The sequence below is a fragment of the Scomber japonicus genome, chromosome 7 (genome assembly GCF_027409825.1).
Source record: "Scomber japonicus isolate fScoJap1 chromosome 7, fScoJap1.pri, whole genome shotgun sequence".
Taxonomy (NCBI): domain Eukaryota; kingdom Metazoa; phylum Chordata; class Actinopteri; order Scombriformes; family Scombridae; genus Scomber; species Scomber japonicus.
Window position 1 is genome coordinate 28,442,035 of NC_070584.1, and position 25,689 is coordinate 28,467,723.

At 38.0% G+C, this 25,689-nt stretch overlaps 2 protein-coding genes across 2 annotated transcripts; one reads left to right on the plus strand and one right to left on the minus strand.

Annotated features, from left to right (window-relative positions):
• Positions 1 to 518: 518 nt before the first annotated feature.
• dnajc19 (DnaJ (Hsp40) homolog, subfamily C, member 19) lies at positions 519 to 4,638 on the plus strand. The gene is made up of 6 exons (XM_053321816.1): positions 519 to 634; positions 2,430 to 2,481; positions 2,608 to 2,681; positions 3,212 to 3,291; positions 3,862 to 3,932; positions 4,197 to 4,638. Exons 1-6 carry the CDS (start codon positions 632 to 634, stop codon positions 4,265 to 4,267), a joined length of 351 nt encoding a protein of 116 aa, XP_053177791.1. The 5' UTR covers positions 519 to 631; the 3' UTR covers positions 4,268 to 4,638.
• Positions 4,639 to 4,688: 50 nt separating this feature from the next.
• fxr1 (FMR1 autosomal homolog 1) lies at positions 4,689 to 21,538 on the minus strand. The gene is made up of 19 exons (XM_053321815.1): positions 21,488 to 21,538; positions 17,947 to 17,999; positions 17,149 to 17,242; positions 16,945 to 17,016; positions 16,565 to 16,713; positions 15,673 to 15,766; positions 15,314 to 15,430; positions 14,608 to 14,778; positions 14,180 to 14,258; positions 13,895 to 14,004; positions 13,654 to 13,749; positions 12,339 to 12,470; positions 11,893 to 12,136; positions 11,629 to 11,722; positions 11,309 to 11,430; positions 10,977 to 11,186; positions 10,614 to 10,691; positions 9,721 to 9,803; positions 4,689 to 6,713 (listed from the first exon to the last, which is right to left on the minus strand). The coding sequence occupies exons 1-19, from the start codon at positions 21,536 to 21,538 to the stop codon at positions 6,531 to 6,533; spliced, it is 2,232 nt and encodes a 743-aa protein (XP_053177790.1). The 3' UTR covers positions 4,689 to 6,530.
• Positions 21,539 to 25,689: the final 4,151 nt, after the last annotated feature.

Genomic DNA, 25,689 nt, shown 5'->3' on the forward strand with positions numbered 1-25,689 from the left:
GTAATGTGACATGACATCACTAATCCAAAGTCTTGTGAACAAACATCTACCTGTGCCTTAGTTACCTCAGCAGATGCCCAATCCCCTATCCAAAGTTAAAACTGTCAGTGGACTACTTTGCACTACTTATTAGTAAACGTGACATTTTGGGTTAGCTCAACTTTAAAAAAAAAAATAATAATAATAATAATCATTTTTTATAGTGTACTGGGAGTTGTGGACTTGATCAAAGAGTAGTAAAACAGGTCAATGTATTTAATCAATCAATCAATCAATAACAACATAGAGACACATGCATTAACACTTGAAAGAAGGCAATTGACCTCTTAACGTTCATGTAAATGAGAAATTAGGTAAAGTTTGGTTTTCTATTGATCCATTTAATTTTATTTATATGTAATTTGCCCAAAAAAACAATTGGATTAAAAAGCTGATATTGTCGTCTTTTTCTTACTTGTTTTCATCAGTTTGACAGTTTGACGCGAGAGGTTCCCAACATGTGGGTCAAAGCTTTACGACACTTCTCCACCATTTCCGACACAAACAAACGCACGTCAGAGCGGTGAAAGCATGAGAGGTCAAAAGTTATTTTATCCTGATCTTTAACAATAACGGAGCAATACCCAGAAACATGGTAGGTCTGGCTTGTTGCTTGCTGACTATAAGAGTTGTGTTAACAAGGTTTCACACTCAAAACACGGGTGTAAACTGTGATAACGTGAAGGGCTAAATGGCTAAGCTAGCTTTAGCTCTGCTTGTAAAATGTGTATGACTGAGACAGACAGGGGACAGGACCAAAGTGCAGCTAATGTGTGACTTTTATTAGCACAAATCAACATGACTGGTGTGAATAAGCTTTATATGTTTGTAGCGTGCTTTAGAGTATGCAGTGGTGTTTGTGTGCATTTGTTTACATTGTAGCAACACTATATAATAAATTGTGGTGCACATGTGGACAGAAAAAGAAAATCAGCAGTAAGGGGGATTTGAAATCAACGTGACTCGTGTGCATAAGCTTTATATTTTGCAGCATGATTTAGTTTACGCAGTGTTGTGTGTGTGTGTGCATTTGTTTACAATGCAGCAACACTAACAGGGTCAGTTTTAGTAGCAAAGTATAAGAAATGCAATGTAGCGCACATGTGGACAGAGAAAGCAATAAACATTAAACAACTAACACAAGCATTACAGTGTAATAAAGAGAGTGACAGTTATGTACAAATACTCTGTATAGTGAGGATGGACAATGAATGCATGATATAAAAAAAACAACTGTGTTCAAATAGAAGTATAAAGACGAAGTGCTTGCTTATTTCACCTATAGTGGTTTTCTGCTCAACAGGGACTTTAAACAGCAGAATCTTGTGTCTGCTTTGTGTTACAAAAACCACAACTCTGCAGTGACAGACTAGTTTTCATGGTAGAGTTGAGGTGTACTATTTCACGCCATGGTTTTGATACCTGTTTGCAGAGCACAGCTGTGTGTGCTTTGAGACTTTCAGTCCCTGGGCTGTAATACACCTTTAAAAAAGTTTTAATCAAGTCAAGGCAAGGCAAGGCCAGGCAGCTTTATAGTGCATTTCATACCCAGCCAGGTGCAACTCAATTTACTTTACATAAAAACAAATAGTTTAACAGTAAGAGATCTCATCAAGTGACCTTTGTGATCTATGCTGTACTGACTGTCTTTTCTCACTGTGTTGAACTTGCAACAAAAGATGCGAGTTTGCTTGAGGACTGAAGTTTGATGGATGCTTTTATTGTAAAGTTGTAGAAATGTGTTCCCAGATACTTTTTACTTTTAGAGAGCACCATTTTTTTTTTTCATTGAATCTGTATAGTGGACACGATGTCCTTGTGCGTGTGTCTGTATATTAACAGGAAATACACTCGCCGGCCACTTCATTAAGTACACCTGTGCACATCTAATTTCTACATTTTGTTTATTACTGAGGTCATACTAAGTGATGGTGGCTGCATCATACTGACTGATGTTCCTAATATTTTGCCCCCCTCCAAGTATGTTAATGGAGTGGACAAAATATTAGGAACATCATTCCATATAATTCCATCACCCACTAAGACCTCAATAATAAACATAAAGTAGAATTATCACCTTCTTGGCAATATCAGGAAAAAATTTAAATGTATAAACTTTATAAAAGTAGAATTTATAGCAGAGCTGTTGTATTGGATTGAATGTGAGATTGCACAGGTGTACCTACTAAAGAGGCCAGTGAGTGTATATAATGTGTAGTCGGCAATTAAAGAAATAAACTCTATATACATCTAAACAGTGCAGGACAGACAAAGACACAGTATACACAATATGAGCTAGAATCAGATCTGGGGGTCAAGTGGCAGGCAGCTAGAAATCCAGTTATTGGTGATTTTTTCCTGGTCTTTACATCCTGTCTCTGTCTCTTTAGGCCAGCTCCATGGTGGCAATGGGACTGGCTCTGGCTGCGGCTGGATTTGCTGGTAAGCAAACTTCTGTAAAAGCCAATTTAAAGAAGGAAATAGACAATTATAGGCAAATATTTCTATCACCTAAATGAATGTGGATTTATCACTGCATGTTTCTTCTTCTCCTCTTTGTCACCTCAGGTCGCTATGCCGTCCAGGCCTTCAAGCAGATGGAGCCTCAGGTGAAACAAGCCCTTCAGAGCTTCCCAACGACGGTACGAAGTCTCGTCTATCTGTTTTTAATTTTTTCAAACATCCTAATCTCCAATTTGTTAGATTAGGGATTGCAAAATTCCAGTAATTTTCATAGTTGGAAACTTTTGATGGGAATTAACTGGAATAAACTGGACATTTACAAAATTGCATGTTAGCCTATAACAAGGAACGTCAATGTAGTTCATCATCTTGTAGTATTCCTCAATCACATGCACATAGCACATTACTTACTGCATGCTTGTCTGCTTATGACAAAATGAAATGTTTATATTTATGTTTGCATACAGTTGATATTTTTCCAGAAATTTCCAGTTAATTCCCAGAAATTCCCATAAGTTTCCGGAAATGTATTGGATATTTTCCGCCCCTTTGCAAACCTACTAGGGACTGAAGCAGCTTGTCTTTACGGTTGTCTTCAGTAATTCACCGGCCACCGGCCACCTCACATTATCCTGATATATTCCTCCCTACATCTAAGGTGTACTGGTGTTAGCAGAGCCTTTGTGATGAACTGTGTTTGTTGTTGCAGGGTTTTGGAAGTGGTTACTATAGAGGTGGATTTGAAGCAAAGATGACCAAGAGAGAAGCTTCCCTGATTTTAGGTATCAGGTATGTTGAGTATCTCCCTCCAGTGTGTGTCTTTATGAGCCTACTGCACCTTCAGAGCAGGGTTATTATAGTTAATGAAAACTAAAACTGAAATGAAGTAGTTGTAGCAGACTATTTAAAGTTCTGCTTTTGATTTAGCTCCAGATGATAATTAATGAGCATCGTAAAATGTTAAAGAATACAATAATAATATGGCACAATTGCACAATATGGTACCTTTTAATAAACAATGACTTGGTAAACCATATTTGGTGTCATGTATTCGATCATCTTTCTCGGGCTTCTAAAAATCAAGGCTTTCCTCCTTTTAATACCTGGAAAAACTAAAACTGAGATTAAAACTAAATAAAAACTAGTCAATTGCTCAAAATAAAAACTACTTAATCACTTCTTAAACTAACTAAAACTAAACTGAAATAATAAAAAAAATCCATCTGAGAAAGTAAATAAAAACTATAATAACCCTGCTCCAGAGTGACATAAACTCTTGTAAATCCACTATAGCAGAAGAACAGGGCTGCTGCTAGTTACAATAATAACTCACTCATGTATTATTGCTCCTTCCTCCAGTCCCACAGCCAATAGGAATAAGATCAGAGAAGCCCACAGGAAACTGATGATCCTAAACCATCCAGATAGAGGTAAGTGTTCTTACAGCTTTAAATTATAATAATAAAGTTTGCATTGTACTCCTACTTTGGCATTAACGTTACCTTCCTGGTTAGACACACCTTGCTGCTTTAACTCCAGTGTTCTTTGTAAAGTATTGTGAGGTTAGAGCTGTGTGTTTTCAGGGAGTGAGAGAGTAGTGAAGCGTTGAAGTCATTGCAAAGACTGAGATTTGTAGTTTGTTTATGTAAATTGAATGAAATTGAACCCGTGTTCTCGTGTGTATAATCTCACAGGTGGATCTCCCTACATAGCAGCGAAGATAAATGAAGCAAAAGATCTGATAGAAGGCCAGGCAAAGAAATAGAAGATGTTGATGAATCACGGTGATTTCACACTTAAAGCTTTTATTCAAGCTGTTGCACTGACTTACTTGAGCGAACATCAGAGAAGTTTTCTGTTTGTTCTCAAATAAATCACACTGTACTAACTGTGCATGGACCTCTGCCTCATTATCATGTCATATTGTAATTAAATGGAGTACTTTCTAAAGGTGGTTTTCTACTCAGTACCAACTTTAAATAGCAGCCTTATGGGTTGAAAAGTGTCCTGATCTTTTTTTTTTCCCAGCTTGATAAATGTAAGAATTCTGTAAATGTATGTGACATGCTCACTAAGAATCAATATTGGGGATTGTTTTCCATTTACTGTGAAGAATAAAACAGCAACAGAGCACCATTTTTTGCAGTGGATTGATGTCATTTGTCCTTTAAAAGAGCCACACACTGTTGAGTTTTAGATCTACATGGAAGATCAAGTTTATTTAAGAACTACCTGCATACAAAACATATTGCACATCAACCAACCAGAACGATCCTTTAAAAAAAAAAAAAGAAAAAACACCAAAAAAAAAACCATACTGTAGTCGACCCAACAAAAATACTTGGGATGTCACAACTGTCAGTAGTCCAAATTGTCATTTGTCTCAGAAGAAAACGACAGGCATCGCATGTTTTAGTGTCAAGAAAGAAGTTTCTTTTGTTTGTTTGTTTTTTTTAAATACTGTACATTTTTTAAAAATAAATAAACCAAATAAATCTCCTTCCTTAGTGGAACAGTCATGACCAGTTTCCAGCCAGCCGGTCTGTGGAAGAACCATGAAAATGACATCATTGTCACCTGGGCTTGGTTTTCTAGAAACATCAACACCACAGGATAGTCTTTACCTGCTGCTTCTTATTGGTCAAACAGGCTGCAAGAGTAGGCATGTGAAGGGTGTTGTTAATCTTTATGATCAACACATAAAAACATGCTCTTTCAATCTCTTGATTTAAATGGATGTCCGGGAGGAAACAACCTTCGCATCATCCATCTCGTTACATTTGATCAAAAACTGCCCCAGTGGTTCGCTGTGAGATGTTTCCAGGAAACCCAGCACTGATGGCTACATCTGTCCAGCACTACACAGTAACAGGCCAGTTTCCAGACCCAACTACAATTAACAGAAAAAGGTTATGTTTCAGTGCAAAGAAAACAACTTTCCTATTGTTTCTTTTCCAGACACGCCGTAATAACATTTCTTCTATGACCGAAGTGGTTGCATATTGAAAAACAGAAAGCAGCTAACGTCAAACTCCTCAACAGATATATAAAGGATAAACTGGACTCATTTTCCCCACAAACATTAAGAACAGACACACCTGATTTTAAAAAGATATGCCTCTGAAATCCTTTTAGGGTCTTTCAGTGTTTGCCTCCGCCTGCTTACAGCGCCATGAGGAAACAATTAGCACAAAAAAGACAGTTCATCTGGTTCAACTGTGGCAGGCGAGGGCAACTAAGAAACACAGAAATAAGTGAAAAGATTTCAGATAGTGTGCAGAGCCAGGCAACAACATGTTGAAACTACTCTCAAGGCACAACAGCTGATCACATGTATGTCAAACATACTTGGGTTTCCAACAAACCTATCTGCACTGTGGTACTGTTCATGCAGAACAATTAAGGTACAAACTACTTCAGATGCACAAAACATCCTGAAAAAAAGTGGAAGCTTCTTATCCGTGTCCACCTGGTAAAAGACAGACATTTTTTTCTGTTTTTTTTTTTTTTTTAAACCCTGCTATGATATTTTTTTTGTTGTTTTTTTACCAATAAAAAAGATCTGCTGCATTCATACCACAGTATGGGTTTGAGTGAAATCCCTGTCTACATTTTTATAAATACTGCATTCAGTCCTTCCTCTCCCTGAGTGAGCTCTCAATGAAGAGTGGACTGAATAGTACAGTTACATAGAGATGACTGTAAGTCTGTGTGTGTTTGACTATCTTTGGCAAGCTCATACAGGAAGAACTATTGTTAAAAAAAAAAAAACGACAAACCAAAAAAAAAAAACAGTAACAACATGTATAGTTGGACAGAACACGTGTAAAGGGGAGGTTAAGGTACAGACCTCTAAAATTTGCAGAGTGGAACAGGTTTCAAATATTCCTAAAGTAAAAAAGGACAGTGCTTGTTGTATTTAAATGTTAAGATTCACTTTTGAGGCTGCTCAAGAGACAACGGGGGTTCAATCAAGCGCAGCCAGAGAAGTTGAAATATTTGAAACCATTTCCTTTTGCTGGGGGCTACTAGGAGAGTCCGTTAACAACGGGTTGCGGGTTAGAGTCCTCCGTGTAGGAGACTGTGGCGGGCCTCTCAGGAGACCTTGGAGCGTTGCTGTCCTCACTGTCTGCAGCGTTGTTGCTGTTAGAGCCGTTGGTGGTTGTTGGGATAGACTGCGGGCTGTGCTCAGCAATGGCATCCACCTGACCCTGAACAGAGAGGTGGGACAAACAGCAGAGGGGAGAAAATTATACACAGGGAATATATTCAAACTAATTCCCCAGTAAGTAGACAAGGGAAAAAAAACTTTAATATAAAGTGGGGTCCAAAAGTCTGAGACCACATCGAAATGTTGTGAATTAATTTCACATAAAGTTTGAGGATTCAGAAACATTCAAAAACACAAGGAGGTTATTGTCATGGAGAATCTGTTTGTCATCAGTGGAGAAAGTGCCAAGGAGCCCAGGATGTGTTGCACTGAAAATGTTTATTGAAGCTCGACTGAGGAGAATCAAAGTATTATCAACACACCCGTCTGATGCATGATGCCACCACGATTCTGAGGAAACTGTCCTCCATGGATAGTCTTTAAGCCTTCACAGGTAGTACCATGAATACTCTATGCCCATAAATGGTCAATGCATCTATAATAATGGAATTAGCCTACTGGTTTGTTATTCAACAAACAAGGAAACACAGTTATGCATCGGAGGTTTAAGGGAGTCAGACAGTCATGTCCTCCGACCCTGGTGCGCCAAAATGACTCCCGCTTTCCCCAAAACATCACAGACAGTTGCCTTCACTAACTCAAGGAGAGAAACAGTATGTCTCTCTGTCAAGATGCCTTCACTGTGAACTCAAGGCCCATGCTTGCGCAACAGTTATGACATATGAAATCAAGAAGAAAGAAGATTCTGCAATATTTCTAGGTTAGCAATCAAACTCAAAATCAGAGTGTGGGACTTTTGTCTCTCCTTCCTGGCAGTGAGGGTAACTACAAAAACATCATCTACTCAGTCGCTACTGCTAGAGCAGCAAAATGGTGGATATGTTGTTTGGAGCGTCTCTCAATCTGATGATATTTGGAAAGTAAAGGTATGACATAAAATTAGGGAATATTTAAGATCATGCAATAATTCTAGGTGTACGAGTCCTCTAGGACTATTGTCACCCTTTTCTTGTAGTGAGAGTAACTACAAAAACAAAAAGTAGCTACTCTGTTGTTAATATTGTGGCTGTAAAAAGGTGGATAAATAGTTTTGAGCATCACACAATCCCAATGATCCAGTGAAATGACTTGTTTCACAATCAGAATTGAATCCATTCGGTCTGATCACATTTGTCCTGAACATGCGCTGTATGTGTTCACCTGGCAAGTGTCCTTATTTCAAACCAAACTAAAACCAATTTAAAATTAAATTAAAATGTCCAATATGACGTGAAACACAGAGCTTTACCTGGCAAGGGCTGATTGATTTGAATTGTCATTTACATGTAAAATGTTCTGCACTGCAGGTTTAAGCAAATTTGTGGCATTGACCAACTAAACTCCTTTGTACCAAAAGTCAGATTTCCATGAGTTGTATCCCTTCCATTGAAGCATGTGGTCAGATGACACTCAGGTGGATTTGATCTCATCAGAGGCTTGTTCAAATAACTTGACTTACCCTCAGTGTTCACCTGTTATAAATATGGCTGTGCCTTAAGTTTCCAGCAGATCATCGTTAGTTAAATAGCATTGTGAAAGTGGGAAACATGGTATAAGATTTTAAATGTCAGAAGTCAAATTGATATTTTAAACAAAGAGGGGCTTTCTCAGCATCAAATCATGGCTAGACTTAAGGTTTCTAAGGGGGCAGTGCATGGACCTCTAAAAACACTTTGCAGAAACTGGATCAGTTGTATCCAAAGCACGATCCGGCAGACCAAAAGTGACCACAAAATCTGAAGTTCAATACTTCAATTGAAGTTCCCCTGAGAGATAGAGAAGCAATTTAATCACAGATACAGAATTTGCTGAATGAAGAACCCAAGACTCCAATCAAGCACTGTCAAAAGAAAGCTATCGTGTAGTGGGTCTCTGAGGATGAGTAGCAGTTTCTAAACTTCTTCTAAGGAGAGGAAACAAAGCCAAACACCTGGGTGGGATGAAAAATATATAGCAGCATTTCACAGTGGATGACCTGAGAAAACGTCCTATTAAGTGATGAATCCAAGATGGAGATTTCTGACAGTAACAGAAGCGTGTATGTAAGGAGACAACCAGGTGAGAGAATGATACCACAGTGTATCAAACTGGTACTGAAACATGATGATGATTGAAGTATATGGTAAATGGGCTGCATTTATATAGCACCTTTCTATTCTTCCAACTACTCAAAGCTACATGCCACATTCACTCATTCACACACACATTCATACGCTGATGGCAGAGGCCACCATGCAAGGTCGGAACCTCCCCAACAGGAGAAACTAACCATTCACACACACTTGCAGGCAATCTGGGGTTCAGTATCTCCAGTATCTATCTGCCCAAGGACACTTCGACATGATCTTCTGATTAATGGAGGACCCTCTCTTCCTCCTGAGTCACAGCCGCCCCAAGTCTAGAGTTGGACACCTGCACCAAAGTGACCATACCCTAACCTGGGAGAAGTACCACTCACATTCTTCAGAGACATGCTGCACCCTCCGATTTGCATCCTTGTGGAGACGGATTCATACTGCAGCAGGATGATGAACCCTCACACACCTCAACGCTTTGCAACAACTACACCAAAGACCAAACAACACCACACAAGTCCTGAGTGTCATAGACTTTCCTCCACAGTCACCTGACCTCCTCAACCCCACTGAACATTTATGGGGGGCTTGACGACTGAGAAAGCCTAACGGTCTGTAATATCACAAGAAGCTCTTTGGACCAAATGAACTTGGGACAACTTGGGAGTCCATGCTAACTTGACCGCATGATGTCATGAAAAGGAAAAGGGGGGGGGGGGGGGGGGCATAACAAATATTCTCAAGTTTGTGTGCATTCAACTTTTCACTCAAACTGTTAAGCCGATATTTTAATTTGAAATTACAATAATAATTGTACTACATTTGAAACGATTGCAGTGTAATGATCTCAGACCTTTGGACACCGCTGTTTGTGAATTCATATAAACATCTTAATTGTGGTCTGACACATAAACGCAACATTTAAATACTAACCACATCTTTGTTTTTCTTGGGGTCCTGGGCTGTCATCTGCCTGCTCTGAGATTCAGCCCGGGATATGTAGTCAGCCACTGTCACTGTACGGACAAGACATTAGAGAAAACCACTGGTCATGACAGCGTCTGCTTTCCTTTAAAATGGGGGAAAAGAAGCTGAAACGCTGAATGACAGTTTGTCTTGTTCAGAACTTGATCTGCAAAGTCAGTCGCGCTGTTCAGATCTCTTTTCTGAGAGCACATCGACTCATTGGTGTGGCTTAGCAATGAAAATAAGACAGTGATGGAAGTAATAATGTGGACAAAACCTGGCAAATCGAATCACTCTGAAAAGCAGGCATGTCAGTTTTCAAAAAGTTAAAGCAGATCCACTCCATTCAACCAACTACAGCTTTTCGGCCTTACTGATTTTTTTTTTCACTAGTATATTCTGGTTTACAAATCCTTAAGAGTCCAATAAGAACAAACACAACATCACAGAAATATAAGTTAGTCAGGCTTAGTAATACACACCACACAAACAAGGACTGCCACTGTAGTGTAAATGGCAGCCCGACAACACAAAACAACAAAGTTGTAGCCGAGCTATTAGTGAATGAGTGATGCGCCTCTGAAATAAAACACGACAAAAGAAAGACGGATGCGCTCCATTTACACAGCCACACAGTGCGGGCCACATTCAAGAAACAAAACAAGCAACACTAAAACACTAAATCACATGTAATTAAATAGATCTAAATGTTTTCAGGGTTGTTTTTTTTTTAGTATGTTGTTGTGGTACACACACAAACACCACGCCTGGTGCACAACCTTTAAAGCTAAAGCCATTAGGAGCAGTGACCAGGTGAGAAAGGGGTTGGAGGGGACAACACTAGCAGTTGCCATGGTTACCTGGCTGCCTCTCTTCAGGCAGGCGGATGCGGCGACGTCGACTACGGTTACGACGCTGAGGCTGAGCTTCAGAGTCATCTATGGGGATGTTGGATCATCACAAAGAGAGGGATTTGGGGCTTAAGGTGGCATTTAAAGCAGGGACCTTGCCTTTGGTCTCCACTGGCTTTTACATTTTTACAATTTATAACTGGCAAAAAGATGCACTGCTGCACACTCTGTACAGCCCAGACAGCTAAACACTTATCCCTTTAACAATACAGTACAGACTTTCTTACTGCGATATTAAGCTGTTTGAGTTTGTGTACGTGAACACGTCTTGTGAAATGATCTATCCTGAATCAGATCGTGTGACATACGTACCTATCCCATTTTCGCTCACTGAGGCGTTGTCCGACTCGCTCATGCCATCCATCAGTGTGGCGTCCTCGTCTGTTCTGCGTCGCCGAGATCTCCGGCGCCGGTTGGCGGGCAAGGTTGACTCACTGGCATCTGTATCGGCCGTCTGGTCCGTCTCAGTGTTTGTCTCCAAGACTCCATAAGCGTTGTTATCATCATTATCCCGAGGCCCTGCTGATGAGTTATACTTAGATGTAAGTTTCAATTAAAAACTATTGGGTCAGTGACAAATAAGGGTAGGCAAGCAATTCAAAAACATTTGTATAATATGTGTATCCTCTAATAGTAAATTTTACCAGAGCTGTTGTTGTATCCTCCTCTTCCTCCTCTTCCCCGTCCTCCAGGGCCTCCTCGGCCTCTGCCCGGTCCTGGCCTCCTACGACCATCTCTTTGTGGACGTTGGCCTCTCTCCCTCTCTCTGTAAGTCAATCAGCCAGTCAGTCAAAGCATTCACCCAAAATCTCACACCCATACACTCATTGCTTGAAAATGAAAGCAATTTGAACATATTGTACAGAATATTTAGCACCAAAATCACATTACACTTCCACTGAAAAATGCAATAATTAAGCATTTTTTTGTACATTTTTAGGTTTGATTGTAAAGTACAGTTCACCTGTCCTGGTCCTCTGCAGCCAGGGACCAGTCACTGAGCTCATCCTTGCGCTCAGAGTCAGTCTCAGAGGCATTGGACTGCTCCGAGTTGGTGCCTATAAGAGGACAGAGAGGCAGTTACAGAAAGGTTATAATAAAATTGAGGACAAGGGCTAAATTAATATAGCTTCTGCTAGAAGTGGGACAAATATTCACTTCGGCAAATCATTGGATGATAAAGATATCTAGCAGAAGATTTGGTTTTACAGTATCTGGAGGTGTCTACCATATCCAGTGCTGTAGCTGTGGCCTCTGCGCCCGCGGCCTCGTCCGTTGTATGAGCGGCTGCCATGTACATTGGACGAGGAGGCATTTGCACTGCCATCAGCATTATAGCCTCCTCCTCTGTCCCCTCTGTCTCCTCTGTCTCCTCTGTCTCCTCTCTCCCTGTCGGCCGGTCGGTGGCCCTGGGTGATCTGACGTAACTGCTCATCAATCTGCATCCGCTCCAGGCGCAGCTGTTCAACCTCCTGGAGAGAGGAGAAAAAGCAATTTGAGATACAAGACACATAGAATGAGACAATATAGCAACAGAAAAGGCAAGAAACTGAAAATAAAAATTTAATGTGGTTTGATTCATCTGTGTTTCAGAAAAAAATTAAGCAAATCTCTGAGAAACTTTCTTGAGAGGGTCATCACTGGATTCACATGCATACTCATCATCATACACACATCTACATCACATCCTGTGTCCCTCGTGCTGCTTATTCTCAATCTTGCTAGGCTGCTTCCCTGTGTATAATCCACAATCTGCTTCAGCTCTTCCTCTAGCTGCTGGCTCTCGGCAAGAAGCTCCACCATGTCCTACACACACGGTTCAAAATGGACACACACAAAAGCACCAACGCAGCACAGAACATGCAAACAGCACAGGACACACACGTACATACACAGCGCATGTATACACGGCAAAAAATACACACTGCAAAACAGCCACGTAATATCTGTGAACATAATGGGCCAATTATCCAGACAGGGATTACTACAGGGTCTAAAACTAGTCTTAATCTCTGTCTGAGAAACTGGACCAATGTGTTAATAAATTATGTGGAATTGCCTTGCATGACAATTACAATGACTACTGTAGACTCAAAACATAATATGAAATGTGTAAGATTTCCCTGGAAAGTTGTTTCACAGAGGTAGTAAAGTGCATGTTTAGCTCTTTTAACCCCAATGTTTGACTCCCAGCACTGCTTGCAATCCTCTGCTTGTCTTCTGAGTTTTATCTTCTCATTTTTTTGCCTCCCACTGGAATAAATGTCTCAAAAATGTTTCAGTTTTTCCCCTTTAATGTTGTGACAATGCTGCTCCGATTATTTACCATGAAGAGATTAAACAATGTGATATGCGGGTCGATCCCTGGCAGAATCTAATGTTTCTTGTCCTATGATTAATATAGTTATGTTAAGACAGCCTAAACAATAAACACACTTAATAAATATACTGTATGTCTTCAGTTCTTTATCAAAAAGGTTAAAACTAATCTATATAAGTGGTTAAGTTACAGTTAAGTGTGTATGATGCAAGTAGAGTTGTCTTTCTTTTAGGCCTTAATAATACATGTGTATTGCATATAAAAATATTATGGATCTATATGCATTTTGTACAAGGTATCCAAATATGTTTAATATACAATTACTTGTTGGTTTTATCCATTTTACCCATCACTGATCACTTCCACAGCACAAAAATCACAATCACAGTCACTATTTACACCTCACAATGATCATAAAGTTCTGCTCACATGCTGTTGACAAAGTAAATGTTAGTTAGGCATTAAATTATCACGAGTCCATTGTTCTATTCATGCTGCTGACTGCAGGAAATGCTGGTTTGCTCAGGAGGTGCATTAAAAAGACAGCCAGGTTGTAAAATTGGAGCATCAAGCGAAAGCAAACCTGTTTCTCAAGCAACACATACACACATGCAAGCGCACAAACACACACACACACACACACACACACACACACAGAGCTGTCCTTACATTGAGGTAAGAGATGTGGTACTCCAGCAAGACCTGAACATTGCCAATACTCTCCTTAGTGCCGACAAAGGTGAAAGGGACCATTCCCTGTGTCGACAAAACAAAACAAAACACAACACAAAAGTGAGTATGGGGCGAACACTGACTGAACCAAAACTTGAGACAAGAGAGAAGATCATTTTTAAAATATGCAAACACAACAGGTGACACTTGTCAGTACATGTTGCTGTAGCAGGCTTACTTCTTGTCGGGGCTGCTTGTTGTCATTGTCTCCTTCTATCCTGACCCTCACCACGCCAGACTTGTCCACAATCTCCTGAATGACCTTACCGTTTTTACCAATCACTTTGCCTAGAGACACAGAGCAGTGAAAAGATGAGAAGGTGACTGATAACGATGAAACACAGCAGTCGTTGATGATGATGGTATTCGACTGTCTTGCAAGGTGTTTGAGCATAACTGCCAAAAATAGAATCTCAGGGTCAGTTTCCCAGTTACACAGGATATTTGTTCGTAGTCTACATACCGACATGGTTTCTTGGCACCTGGACAGAATCCTCAATAAACTCCAGGAAGTTTCTGGCTTTCTTTACAGCTTCTGCTGTCTGAAACACGACATGAAGCAACTTTATTAATCACCTATTTAACTAACACACTTGCATGGTCCAGAGTAAGCATCTGTAAGTTCTTGACACAGCTTGAAAATACAGTAACTTAATCTTAATAAAATATTGGTAAAATCTACTAAAAAACACAACCATAGTAAAATCTACAAGACTGCAATGTGTACACAGTCTCTCATAAACACTTCTACATACTTAAGTATAAATGTTAGATCAAATATATCCACAAAATTCCACTCGACATTTTTAGTCTCATCAGCATGTGTTCATACCCTTTCCTGGTGAATCACACTCTTTAATGCTTTCACTCAACACTCACACACCACCCTACCTCTCCATAAATCCTGAAAGTGCCGGTCTCCTCATCCAGCTCGATGGCAGTGACACCTGGAACTTTCCGTGCTTGCTGGATGTTGCTGCCGTGGCTGCCGATGGCCAGGCCCATCAGATCTGTTCTCACCATAAACTCCTCCTGGAAGGATGACACCAGCTGTCTGGAGCTCTGCACAAACACAACAACAGAGTTATATTTAAAGAGGTCCATTCGGTCTTTGAATTCAGAACTCATGTCTAGTTTTATGTGTATTTTATTATTAGTAGTACTGTGCACCATGTTTTACTTTACGTATCTTCTTTTTATCCTGTGATGTAATGTATTCATTATACGACTTTTAGTTTTTTCACATTTTTTTTCACAATTTTACTTCCACAAAAGCCTTTCTAGGGACACATGTTGCAAATAAACATTCACTATCAACACTGTGACACTTGAATCAGACAGTTGTTTCATCTTATGTATATTGAATCTGTCCCTATTAAATATGATATAATACTACTACTGATACTAATACTACTACTAATAATAATATAATAATTTTTCATCCCACTCACTTGCAAAAGTGACTGGAATTTCCTCTAGCACTAATTGAAAGTCAGTAGTGGCTCCTAATTGGTATGACCTCTATCCACCTCTTCATGTTACCATGGTAACTAACTGACGCTAACATATGATCTCCTGGTTTGTGTTACAAACTGACCTCCAGGTGTTTTGTGGCCTCTTGGTTGCGTGACATTAGCAACAGCTTGGTCCTGAGGCTGCGCAGGTGCATGTCACTCAGCAAAGACACACGCTTCACCGTCGTCTCGTTGGTGGACTACACACACACACACACACACACACACACACACAAACACAAACACAAAAACAACAAAATAATGATTTGCAGTGTCCTTGTTGATGACTATTAGAAAGAGAGGAACAGCTTAGTCATCCACCACACAAACATACTAAGCAGGACTGATCTGTTATACATCATGCACAATATGTACAATTATAAATGTACAAATGTCACCACATTATTACAGTCATTAAGCATCAACAGAGAAAATCAGTTACCACAATCACAAGCTCGCTGGCCTCAGGGCAGTATGAGATGCGACAGGCTCCAACGGCTTTCTTAAAATCCTTATGAGCGTTCTCACTCTGGCACCTGAAATATACAAAGAGTTTAGTAATTTAAAACAGCCAACTTTTAATGTGAAGAGCTGCTTTGCATCACACGGGATTGAAGCTGGAGAATTGGAAAGCTCCCAAAGTAAAAACAATATCTTATTTTTACAATACAATATCTGAATATGGGTTGATTACATTTTTTGTGTCAATGTGGTTTAGTCAAATTTAAATGTATGAATAACCAAGCATAACATTTCTGCTTTTAATCCATTTTGAGAGAATATATTAAAGGATTATTGCAAAAATTTCTAAGTGATGTTACCATAAAAACTTTATGTACCAAATAATTAAACTTACTTAAAACTTAATCAAAAACACCATTAACTATTTTGACATAATCTTTGATTATAACGTTTTATATTAAATAAAGATAATGGAATATAATTATTCTAAATATTAAATTTTATCTGGAGAATCATGGAGATCAGGAACCATTTAAAAAAAACTTTTAAATGAAGCAATTATTTGTATAAGGACACTTAAATACACTGTAGGTGGATAAAGGATTTAATATTTATCATTCCCTTTGTGGTTACACCATTTGACATTTTCAGGAGCATTTCAGTCATAATTTTGGTTTCAAATGACAAATAAAACCAACAAAAATACAAAATGTAGATTTTAAACAAACAAAAGAAATGTTTGAATTGCTTATCTTGCCAAGCCTTATTTGTCCCTGACCCATATGCATGTTATCCATAATTGTGAAAAGGACAAACATGAATTTAACATTTTTCTACCTATAATGATATTACTGTAAAGCTGCTGTACATACGCTTCTTGTAGATCCTGAGGAATAGGGACACTGCACTTGTGAAAGGAGTTCTTGGTGATTGCCTTGTTGGGGTTGACCGGACGCAGACGCTCAAAGGTGACTATCTCGTTGTAGGTGGCGTCGCAGGCTGCGTACTCAATCACATAGAACTGAAAAAGACACACAGGTTCAGTGAATAAATAAAAATAGCCTACAGATACTGAAATTAATGTATTTTATTGCATTATTATGATTACAAGGCAAAAGGAGATATTTACTAGCACTTAATAGAATAAAACAAATGCAGCTGTATTAGCAAAAAATTGCAATCTCTCTGTAATGAGGTGGTTAATAAATCTGTTCTTGTAAACATGACGTGTAGTATAAGGAGCAATACTTACATCTCCTTTCATCATGCGGACTTTAGCCAACCACCAACCACAAGGCTCCTGGTCATTGGCTCTGGAGAGGATCTGACAGGAGAGTAAGACCGAGAGAAAAATTAAGAAACTAACAGAGAAGAGGGATCAAGTAAATATATATATGTTTTAAATAAATAAATAAAAATTAGAAATAGAAAAGACAGATGTGTGTGTCCTCCTCACCTCCACCTCCTCGCCCTCTCCAATCTCTTTCTTAGCGTCCGCGGGTGGTGGCATCCTGACATCACTGAAGGGCACCTGGCGTTCTGGCTGCCAACTGAAAATAAGATGATAATTTAACATTTAAACATGATAGTCCAATATTTGTTTTAAAATTTGAACCAGACATGTTTTATTTAAGAAGCTGGAAGGATAGGGTTGCGCTGATGTAAAAATGTTCGGTTTTATATTAAGCCAAATACCGGACAGGAACTCCCAAGTGGAACATAACGAGAGCACATGAATAAAAGTGTAGCTGCTCGAGTCAGTACAACTGAGTGACACATTGTGTTTTTATTTATCACAACAGCTGTTAAAATGGAAACACTGTGGCTACACACACACACAGCCATGTTATGTTTCAGTTGTTTTTCATGCAAACTAGCTGCTATCGGCTATGTAAGATAGTGAAATTATGTGTTGCGTCCCTTTTTTATCAGCAGGTTTTCTTTTTAACACAAGCTGCTCTCAGGCTGCTGGAGGCTGGAAGCAGCCTGTCGGGGTTTATCCAGGTTTTTCGGTGGCTGTTAGCCCAGGTAAGTCTATGCCCACCAGTTCGTCTTTGGTGTCCAATTAGGTGGACAGCAGCAGCCAGCCCCATCAGTGTCAGAGTCTCAATTTGAGACACTCATAATGACAAGTACCGGTTCAGTCAGTTCACATAAAATCAAACTGTTTTAAGCTCTTTCACCAGACCGGACCAGCAAAAAACCAGAAAACCGACACAACCCTACTGGAAGACAGGTGGACAGAAAAACTCACTTGTTCTCAAAGGCAATGGTGAGAGAGTCATCGTGGATGTCTTTGATAAAGCCCTGCAAGACAAAACACAAAGACAAACAGGGGTGAGAGACGAGCCAGATACATCAGAGCCAACTCACGTAAGGTGCCGCAACTTCAGTTTCACCTACTGTACACTACAAAAGATATAAAGAGATAGTTAATATTCACTTTTCAAGAAAGTTGTGAACTGTGTGATGGATACAAAATCATTGGGAGTTGTCCATAGCGAGCACGTTTAATGTTTAATTAACAGGTTTTAGTAAAGCAGCACAGGGAGGCAACGTAAGTGCATTTTTGTGACTCATCCTCTGGTTATTTTCATTTATTTCATTATCATTTAATCTATTAAATGTCAGAAAATAGTGAAAAATGTTGATTAATGTTTCCCAAAGCCCGAGACGATGTCCTCAAATGTCCTTGACCCAACCAACAGCCCGCAACTCAAAGTTATTCAGTATCCTATCACAGAAAGGATGAAAGAAACCGGAAAATATCCACAAATGAATCAATTATTAAAATAGTTGGCAATTAATTTTATGTCAAGTGACTAATAGACTCATCACTGTAGCTCTAAAGTAATGTGAATTGCACATTTAATTGTTTGTCATGACATAATCATGACTATTAGCGGTCACGGCAAATGTGGAAAAACAATTAAGACCATTGACAGTAAGTCCTGTTGTTACCACCGAGATGTTGTTACAGGAAACAGACATTAGTACGAAGTTATGACGTCATGTTTTAAGTACCATTAACAAAATGTAATTCACTTCCTTATTATTTAGGCAGGGAAATAACAAGTCATAAAAATATTTGGATCTCTTAAAGCTGGGGCAAAGAAACCAAATGTAACGCATGGCTAAATACCACTTAATTAGTTATTCAAACTATTATGGCAACTATATTAATAATCAAATAATAATTTTTCGTAATTTTTTAAGGATTTGCAGCTTCTCAACTGTGAGGATTTGAAGGTTTTATGTAACAAACATGATAGTAAAGTGAATATAATTTGGATTTTGGACTGAGGTTCAGACAAAACATTTAAACCTTACATACTGTTCAGAGTCAAATTTGACCCATTTTTACATTTGAGGTGTAAAAAGACAGTATACCCACAGTATAAAAAAACCTTTTTTAAAAAAAGTTGTGCAGCTGATATACATTTTTGTATATGCAAAGGTACAAATTTCCCCTTACTGTTTGCATATATTAAACTATAATTTACAAAAAGGATCAAACATACAGAAAATACATATATAAACTAATATAAACACATATCTGACGACATATTTGCCAATACCAATACATCTGCAGGGTATCTGCACATTTTTAAAAATCTTTTTAAAACTTCTTTAAGGAAAAAATAATACAATTGCTGAGACATAATAATGCAAAAGCCGGATTTTACAGCTGCTGTGGGTTGAAATAAAGGCTCATTTTGAAGCCAGGACTGCAACTAATGATTAGTTTCATTATGTACTGATTATTTTATACTTTAATTAATAAGTTGATAGGCTGGTTTATGTAAAATAATCAGAAAATAATGATAATAACAATAAATGACTTGAACAAATATAATTACACTCATATCAAATTAAAAGCCTTAACTCCTATTATTTAAGACAATTTAATACTTGTTTTAGACCTTATATATCAAAAGCTAAATTTAAGACATTTTCAATACTTTTTTAAGGATCAGCAGGGACCTTGTATGTGTGATAGGTCGATATCGATCGATCAGTGGGGCTCTATCTATGTTTTGTGATTGGGGCAAAAAAATCTACATAATGTGTAATTTCGTGCAAAAACTCTAAAAAGTTTAATTGAAGCTTATATGAGGCTTTGGTTGTCAAATAAGTGGATATCTACTACAATTACAGTCTTTTTTAAATTGAAAGTTCCCTGTATGTGCAAAAAATACTTTTAAAAGTTTATTTGAAGCTTATATGAGGCTTTGGTAGTCATATTAAGTGGATATCTGACACATTTACTGTCTTTTTGAGCTCCTATTGTTTTAAAGACAGACTTAACCCTACTTTAACTGTTTTTCTAAGTACTCTGAACCCCATAACTCATGCGCTTACTTTAAAAAATTTGGTGTAAAGCTTCCCAGTTGTGTTTGCGCTGTTAATAGAAACAACTGAATCACCAATCCTAGCCCAAGAGATTAAGTCTGGCCAATTGGCAAGCTGTTATGTTGTGTTGGTGGACAAAGTGAGTCATGGAGAACAGGATGGATACTGAAACAAAACAATCAGGGATGAAAGAGTAAAGGATAAGGTAAAAAAAAGAAAGAAAAAGGAGCGGTTCGCACAGAGCAGAGTAAAGGAGATGAGGGAAGTATAGAGAGAGTAAGGATGAGAGGAAAGGAGACTTTAAGGCAGCAGCAGATCTAGAAATAGCAGGGTTTACGGTATCAGTGACCCTCCCTTCCTCCTAACACCACCTCCTCCTCCTCCTCCTCCTCTCCTCCTCCTCCTCTTCTCTCCTGTCAGCTGGTCGTGATTGACAAGGAACAGCTGGCTCACACATACAGAAAATAGCTTGGACATGATGAAGTGTCAAATAATAGCCAGAGACAGGCATCACAACCACAACTAGACACACAGTGCTTCCTTCACATAATCAATCCAATCCACTTTATATATGTAGCACGATTTGAACAAACACAAGGTGCTGCACAACAAAGATAAAACACAATAAATAGATAACACAATAAAAGCACAATAAAAAGATAAAGCACACAAAAGACAGATAAAAGCAATTAAAACAATTTTAAAAAAGAATAAATTAAATTTTAAAAAAATAGAATAAAATAATAAAATAGAATATAATTACAAAAATAAAATTAAAAAATAGAATATAATTACAAAAATAGAATAAAATAAAAGCAATAAAATAAATACATAAAATAAAATAAATAATAATACACTGCCCGCACAAGATAAAAATATGCATGTATACACATACAATCGACACCCTACATGGTGTCAAAAGCCAAAGAAAAAAAATCACTTCATGTATCAATATATTACAGGTGATTTAAGCAGCTTCAGTGCTACACACCCTCCCAATAAGCTAAAAAATCTATATAAAGCGTTGAGCTACAGTCAAACTACGCAGCCTTATCTTTGAGTTTTAGTCTCATATTTTGACATCAACTAGCAACTTAGCTTCACCTACATATAAACCACACCATTCAAGACCTTTTACTGGGGTTTTATCTTGCTGTTATCACTCGCTAAAGTTTCTCCCACTCTTTGAATAACACATAAAAGTCGATATAAGTGACACAAGTGACATAAGTGACAGCTGGCCCGAAGCGTCGAGAGCGGCGCTAGCTTAGCAAGCTAACCGAGGCTAGCATGGCTAACAGCGAAGCAGCTTCTGGGTTTAAAAACACAGCTAAAAACAACATATATATCGTCATAGTCGATTTAGTTTCAGCTGATAAACTGTTGTGAGTGTTGTGACAGGCTGTCGGGGCTTGAAGCTGGATGATAAGCGTGTTATTTACCTTGTAATAAGCCCCGTTGGAGCCACGGACCTCCACCACCAGTTCTTCCATATTGGACACGCAAAGGATGCTGGGAGGACAGGTGCTGCTTAAAGCATCAGGAGGTTTAGCGAGCTCAGAGTAAACATTAAATATTCACTTATATACATGTTAAATACTGAAATATTCACTTATAAATATATAAAATACTAAAATAGCCACTTATTGATATGTAGAATACAAAATATCCACTTATAGACATGTAAAAATACTCAAATAGTCACTTATAGCTAGATATGTAGAATACTAAAATATTCACTTATAGATATGTAAAATATTAACATATTCACTTATATACATGTAAAAACACTCAAAATTCACATATCTACATGTAAACTACTCAAATATTCACTTATAGATATGCAAAATGCTGAAATATTCACATAGGCTATAGACATGTAAAAAATACTCAAATATTCACATGTAAAAATACTGAAATATTCACATACATGTAAAATACTGAAATATTCACATACATATAAAAATACTGAAATATTAATTTATACACCTGTAAAAATACTCAAATATTTACAAGTAAAAATATTCAAATATATTTTATACATGTCTCGCAATAATGGCTCTCAAATAAAGGCCAAATGCCAAAAAAATAGATCACAAATCCTCAGCAGTAGTAAAGCATACCTTAATGTGTTATTATTTTCAATTAAATGCCAAAAAATAAATCCTTTTCTGTTTTCTTCAAAAGAAACATTGCTTCACTTTTCACTGTGATGCTGGGATGCTGCTACTGTATGTTCTGCTGGGAGGGTCGGACCTCCTTGCTGCCCCTTTACATGGAGCTAGTATTTGGGCTCAGATGTTCTCTATGCAGCACCATGACAATGCATGACTACACTAATGATTATATATCATATTCCCTGATAAATACATGAGTGCACTAATATCTACCAAAAGTGTGAGGACATTATTTCAATCTTCATATACAGACTCTGCGAGGTGGGTCTGTTTCCAGTGTGTACATTTCCTTTTGCACCTGTTTTGAAAAACTATGCTTCATGCTGTGCTCATCTCAAGAAGATAAAGAAAAGTCTCATCTGGAGACCTCGCCTCATTTCAGCGAAAGATTCTGGCTGCTCTGCTGTATTTCACAGGTGTGGATTTAGTCCGGTGAATTCCTCCAATTTCTGCCACTGTAAATGCAAGTCAATTCAAAGTCATACTGAGGGATGACATTGGACCTACGGAGAAGCAGTTTAGTCCTGATGAGAGTGCAGTCTTTCAGAATGATGGCAGCTTTGTCCACAGTGATCACTGAATGGACTGATGAGCATGAAAACAGTGAAAAAACCAGCATGGACATCGTAGCCACCAGATGTCAACCCAACTGGGCAACAATTATCCATAACATGAGAGATTCTGACACTGTGGTTCATCAAAACACCAAATTACCACCATTTTTCTATCCCTGCAGTACAGTTTGAGATACTTGTAAGCTCTGAAGCTAACTGAAGCAGCTTGTGGATTGATGCCTCAGTAAAATACTACTTTATTTTGGTCTTACTGTTCTTATGCCACTGTTGTACTGTAGATCTGGACTAATATAAAATGTGCAATAAGATTTTTTTTTCACAGTGATAGGACATATTTTTAGCCATCAACACGAGCATATTCCTAATGTCAGAGGTCAGATTTATTGTAATCATCTCATTAATTAATGTCTTTATTAACTTTAAAGGATTTGGTTGAAGAATTTCCATATTTTTCTTATTGCCAAATGTCATATACAGAGAGAAAACAACAATGAACTCATCCTACTTACTGTACAAGTATTGTGTGTGTATCCAAAGCCTGATATATCACATTCCTCTCTGCCATAATCCTCTGTTGTTGTCCAAAAACTACTGAAATCAATGAGCTTTTGCACTAAAGTCTTTTGAAAAAATGTTCAATGTGGCACAAAGTCAAGAGGTTGTTGTGTAGCACAACAAGTTAGCGAAGCTCTGTAAACGGAGCCACATCCCCACACATGTGCATTGGTGTCTGCTTTACAAAGAACTGCTCTCTGGAGACTCAGAATGTGATCGCTGTTGTTAATATTTGGGGCCTTTTCTAAAGAAATAGACATGCCTAAACTCTTTTAGGTGAAGGAACGTATCACCCAGCGCAGCAACAGAGGTATATGATATATTAGACTTTGGATACAAACACACAACACTTGCAAATGAATCAATTCATTGTTGGTTTGGTTCTGCACATGACAAAAATATAGAAAATCATCAACCATATAAAGTCTTCTAACAAATCATCCCCCATCCTGCACAGAGGAAATGAATGGATATTATGTGAAAGCTCTAAGATTCAAAGCAGCCATTTTAGGCTTAAACTTGCCAAAATGTCAGATTATTTTTAGACCAAAACTTCTTGAATGAAATACACCTTTACATACAGTGGACAGGTGATGTTAATATCAGAATCCCTTCATTCATTCACACATTTATTTATCTGTCAGTGAAGCTCATATATGCTTCCAAAAACAAAGTCGAGAAGGTTAAACAACAAAAATGATCCCCTCATGTGTTGATCTTTTGAATTAATTTTCTTAGGCTGACACAACAGCTCATATGGAGACTGATATTTCTTTTTAGCCTTGTATATTGTTTACATTCATAAGTCTGGGTCTTGCTGTTTGAGTGTGTATAGAAGTAGCAGTAGTTAAACACAGAGCAGGCACTGGCTCATATTTTACAAACAGCCACTGTGACACCTAGTGGCCAACAGTTATCCTCTTGGGGATTGTTCCTCCTGCTCAGTAGATACATTTACTCTGATTTAGCACCACCATGAGACTGCACTGCAGGGCTCCAGGTTAAAACAAACCTCCACAGGGAATATCAGAGCTGAAAATAACACGTTGACAGTGTCAGTGCTGTTGTAATTACTTAGAAATAATATTATGAGCAATTTTGGGTTTGTTTAGTGTTATGAATTGAGTTAGGTCAGGTCAGGTTAAGGTTTGGAAAAGTCACTCTAACTTCTAAATGGTCTAAAATCAAATCTATCACTTACAACTACATGCTGAATGTGTTTTAAAATGAATGAATCTGGAGGAAAAGGTAATCGATTAAAAGTGCAGTCACTCACAGATTCATTAGACTGCTTTTTAAATAGTCGGATGACTGGGAGGAAACAACAAGATTTCACATGCTTAATAATTGATGCTATCTGGTTCTTTGAAAGGTTTCAGCAGTAAATAACTCTTTATTTTCAATTCTTATACATTGGAAAACACAAACACACACAAGTCATACTCTTTTCACTGATGCGTGTGAATATGCCTGAAATGATGAAAAAGTCTTTAAGGGGGTTTAGTCACTACACTATTGGTGTTGTTTAACAGCTCAACAGATGTATGACATCAATCAATCAATCGATCAATCAATCAGACTTATCAGTTAGACTTATGTATTTACTTAATAATTACTTCCACAGTGACCCCATTGAGAGGTTTATGGACAAGGGAAACTTCCAATTGTGCAAATACAATTCAATATAAAGAACAAATTAAAGAAAATTACAAATAAACAGCGATGCAAAGTAGCTTACTGGTAAATATTCAATATTGAGTTATTTTAAAAATATTTATATTGTTTTAGCACATAATGCAATATAATTATGTCTATCACACAAAAATTATGAAAAATTCACTTACTTAAAGTGAGGCTACAGAACATGTAATCAGGTAGACTTAAAAAAATGTTGTGAGTTATGTCTGAAGTGAAATAACATGTTAAACTTTCAGGTTTTGTTGTTTTATTATCTCGTCTGATTTACTACACCGGTTACATCCCAGTCGTTGTTATTTAAGAAAAACACATAGTGATTGCATTGTACTATTAAATGCAATGACAAATTACACTAGTATACAGTTCAGTATTAAATCAATGCATGTGAAAAGCTTAAAAAAACATCTTGAGGAAACCTGCTGAACAACGGCTTTAAGTTGAATTATTACACAGCAAAAAATACATGTGTAAATAAACTTTAAGCGTGTTTTGAGCTACCGTTTGATGTATTCTGACACTGTGAAGAGGCAGACATGAAGACAGCATGTTCCTGCAGTGTTTCATATTGTATGTGTGTGTGTGTGTGTGTGTGTGTGTGTGTGTGTTGTTGTGTGTGTGCAGCTCTGTGGTGAAAATATT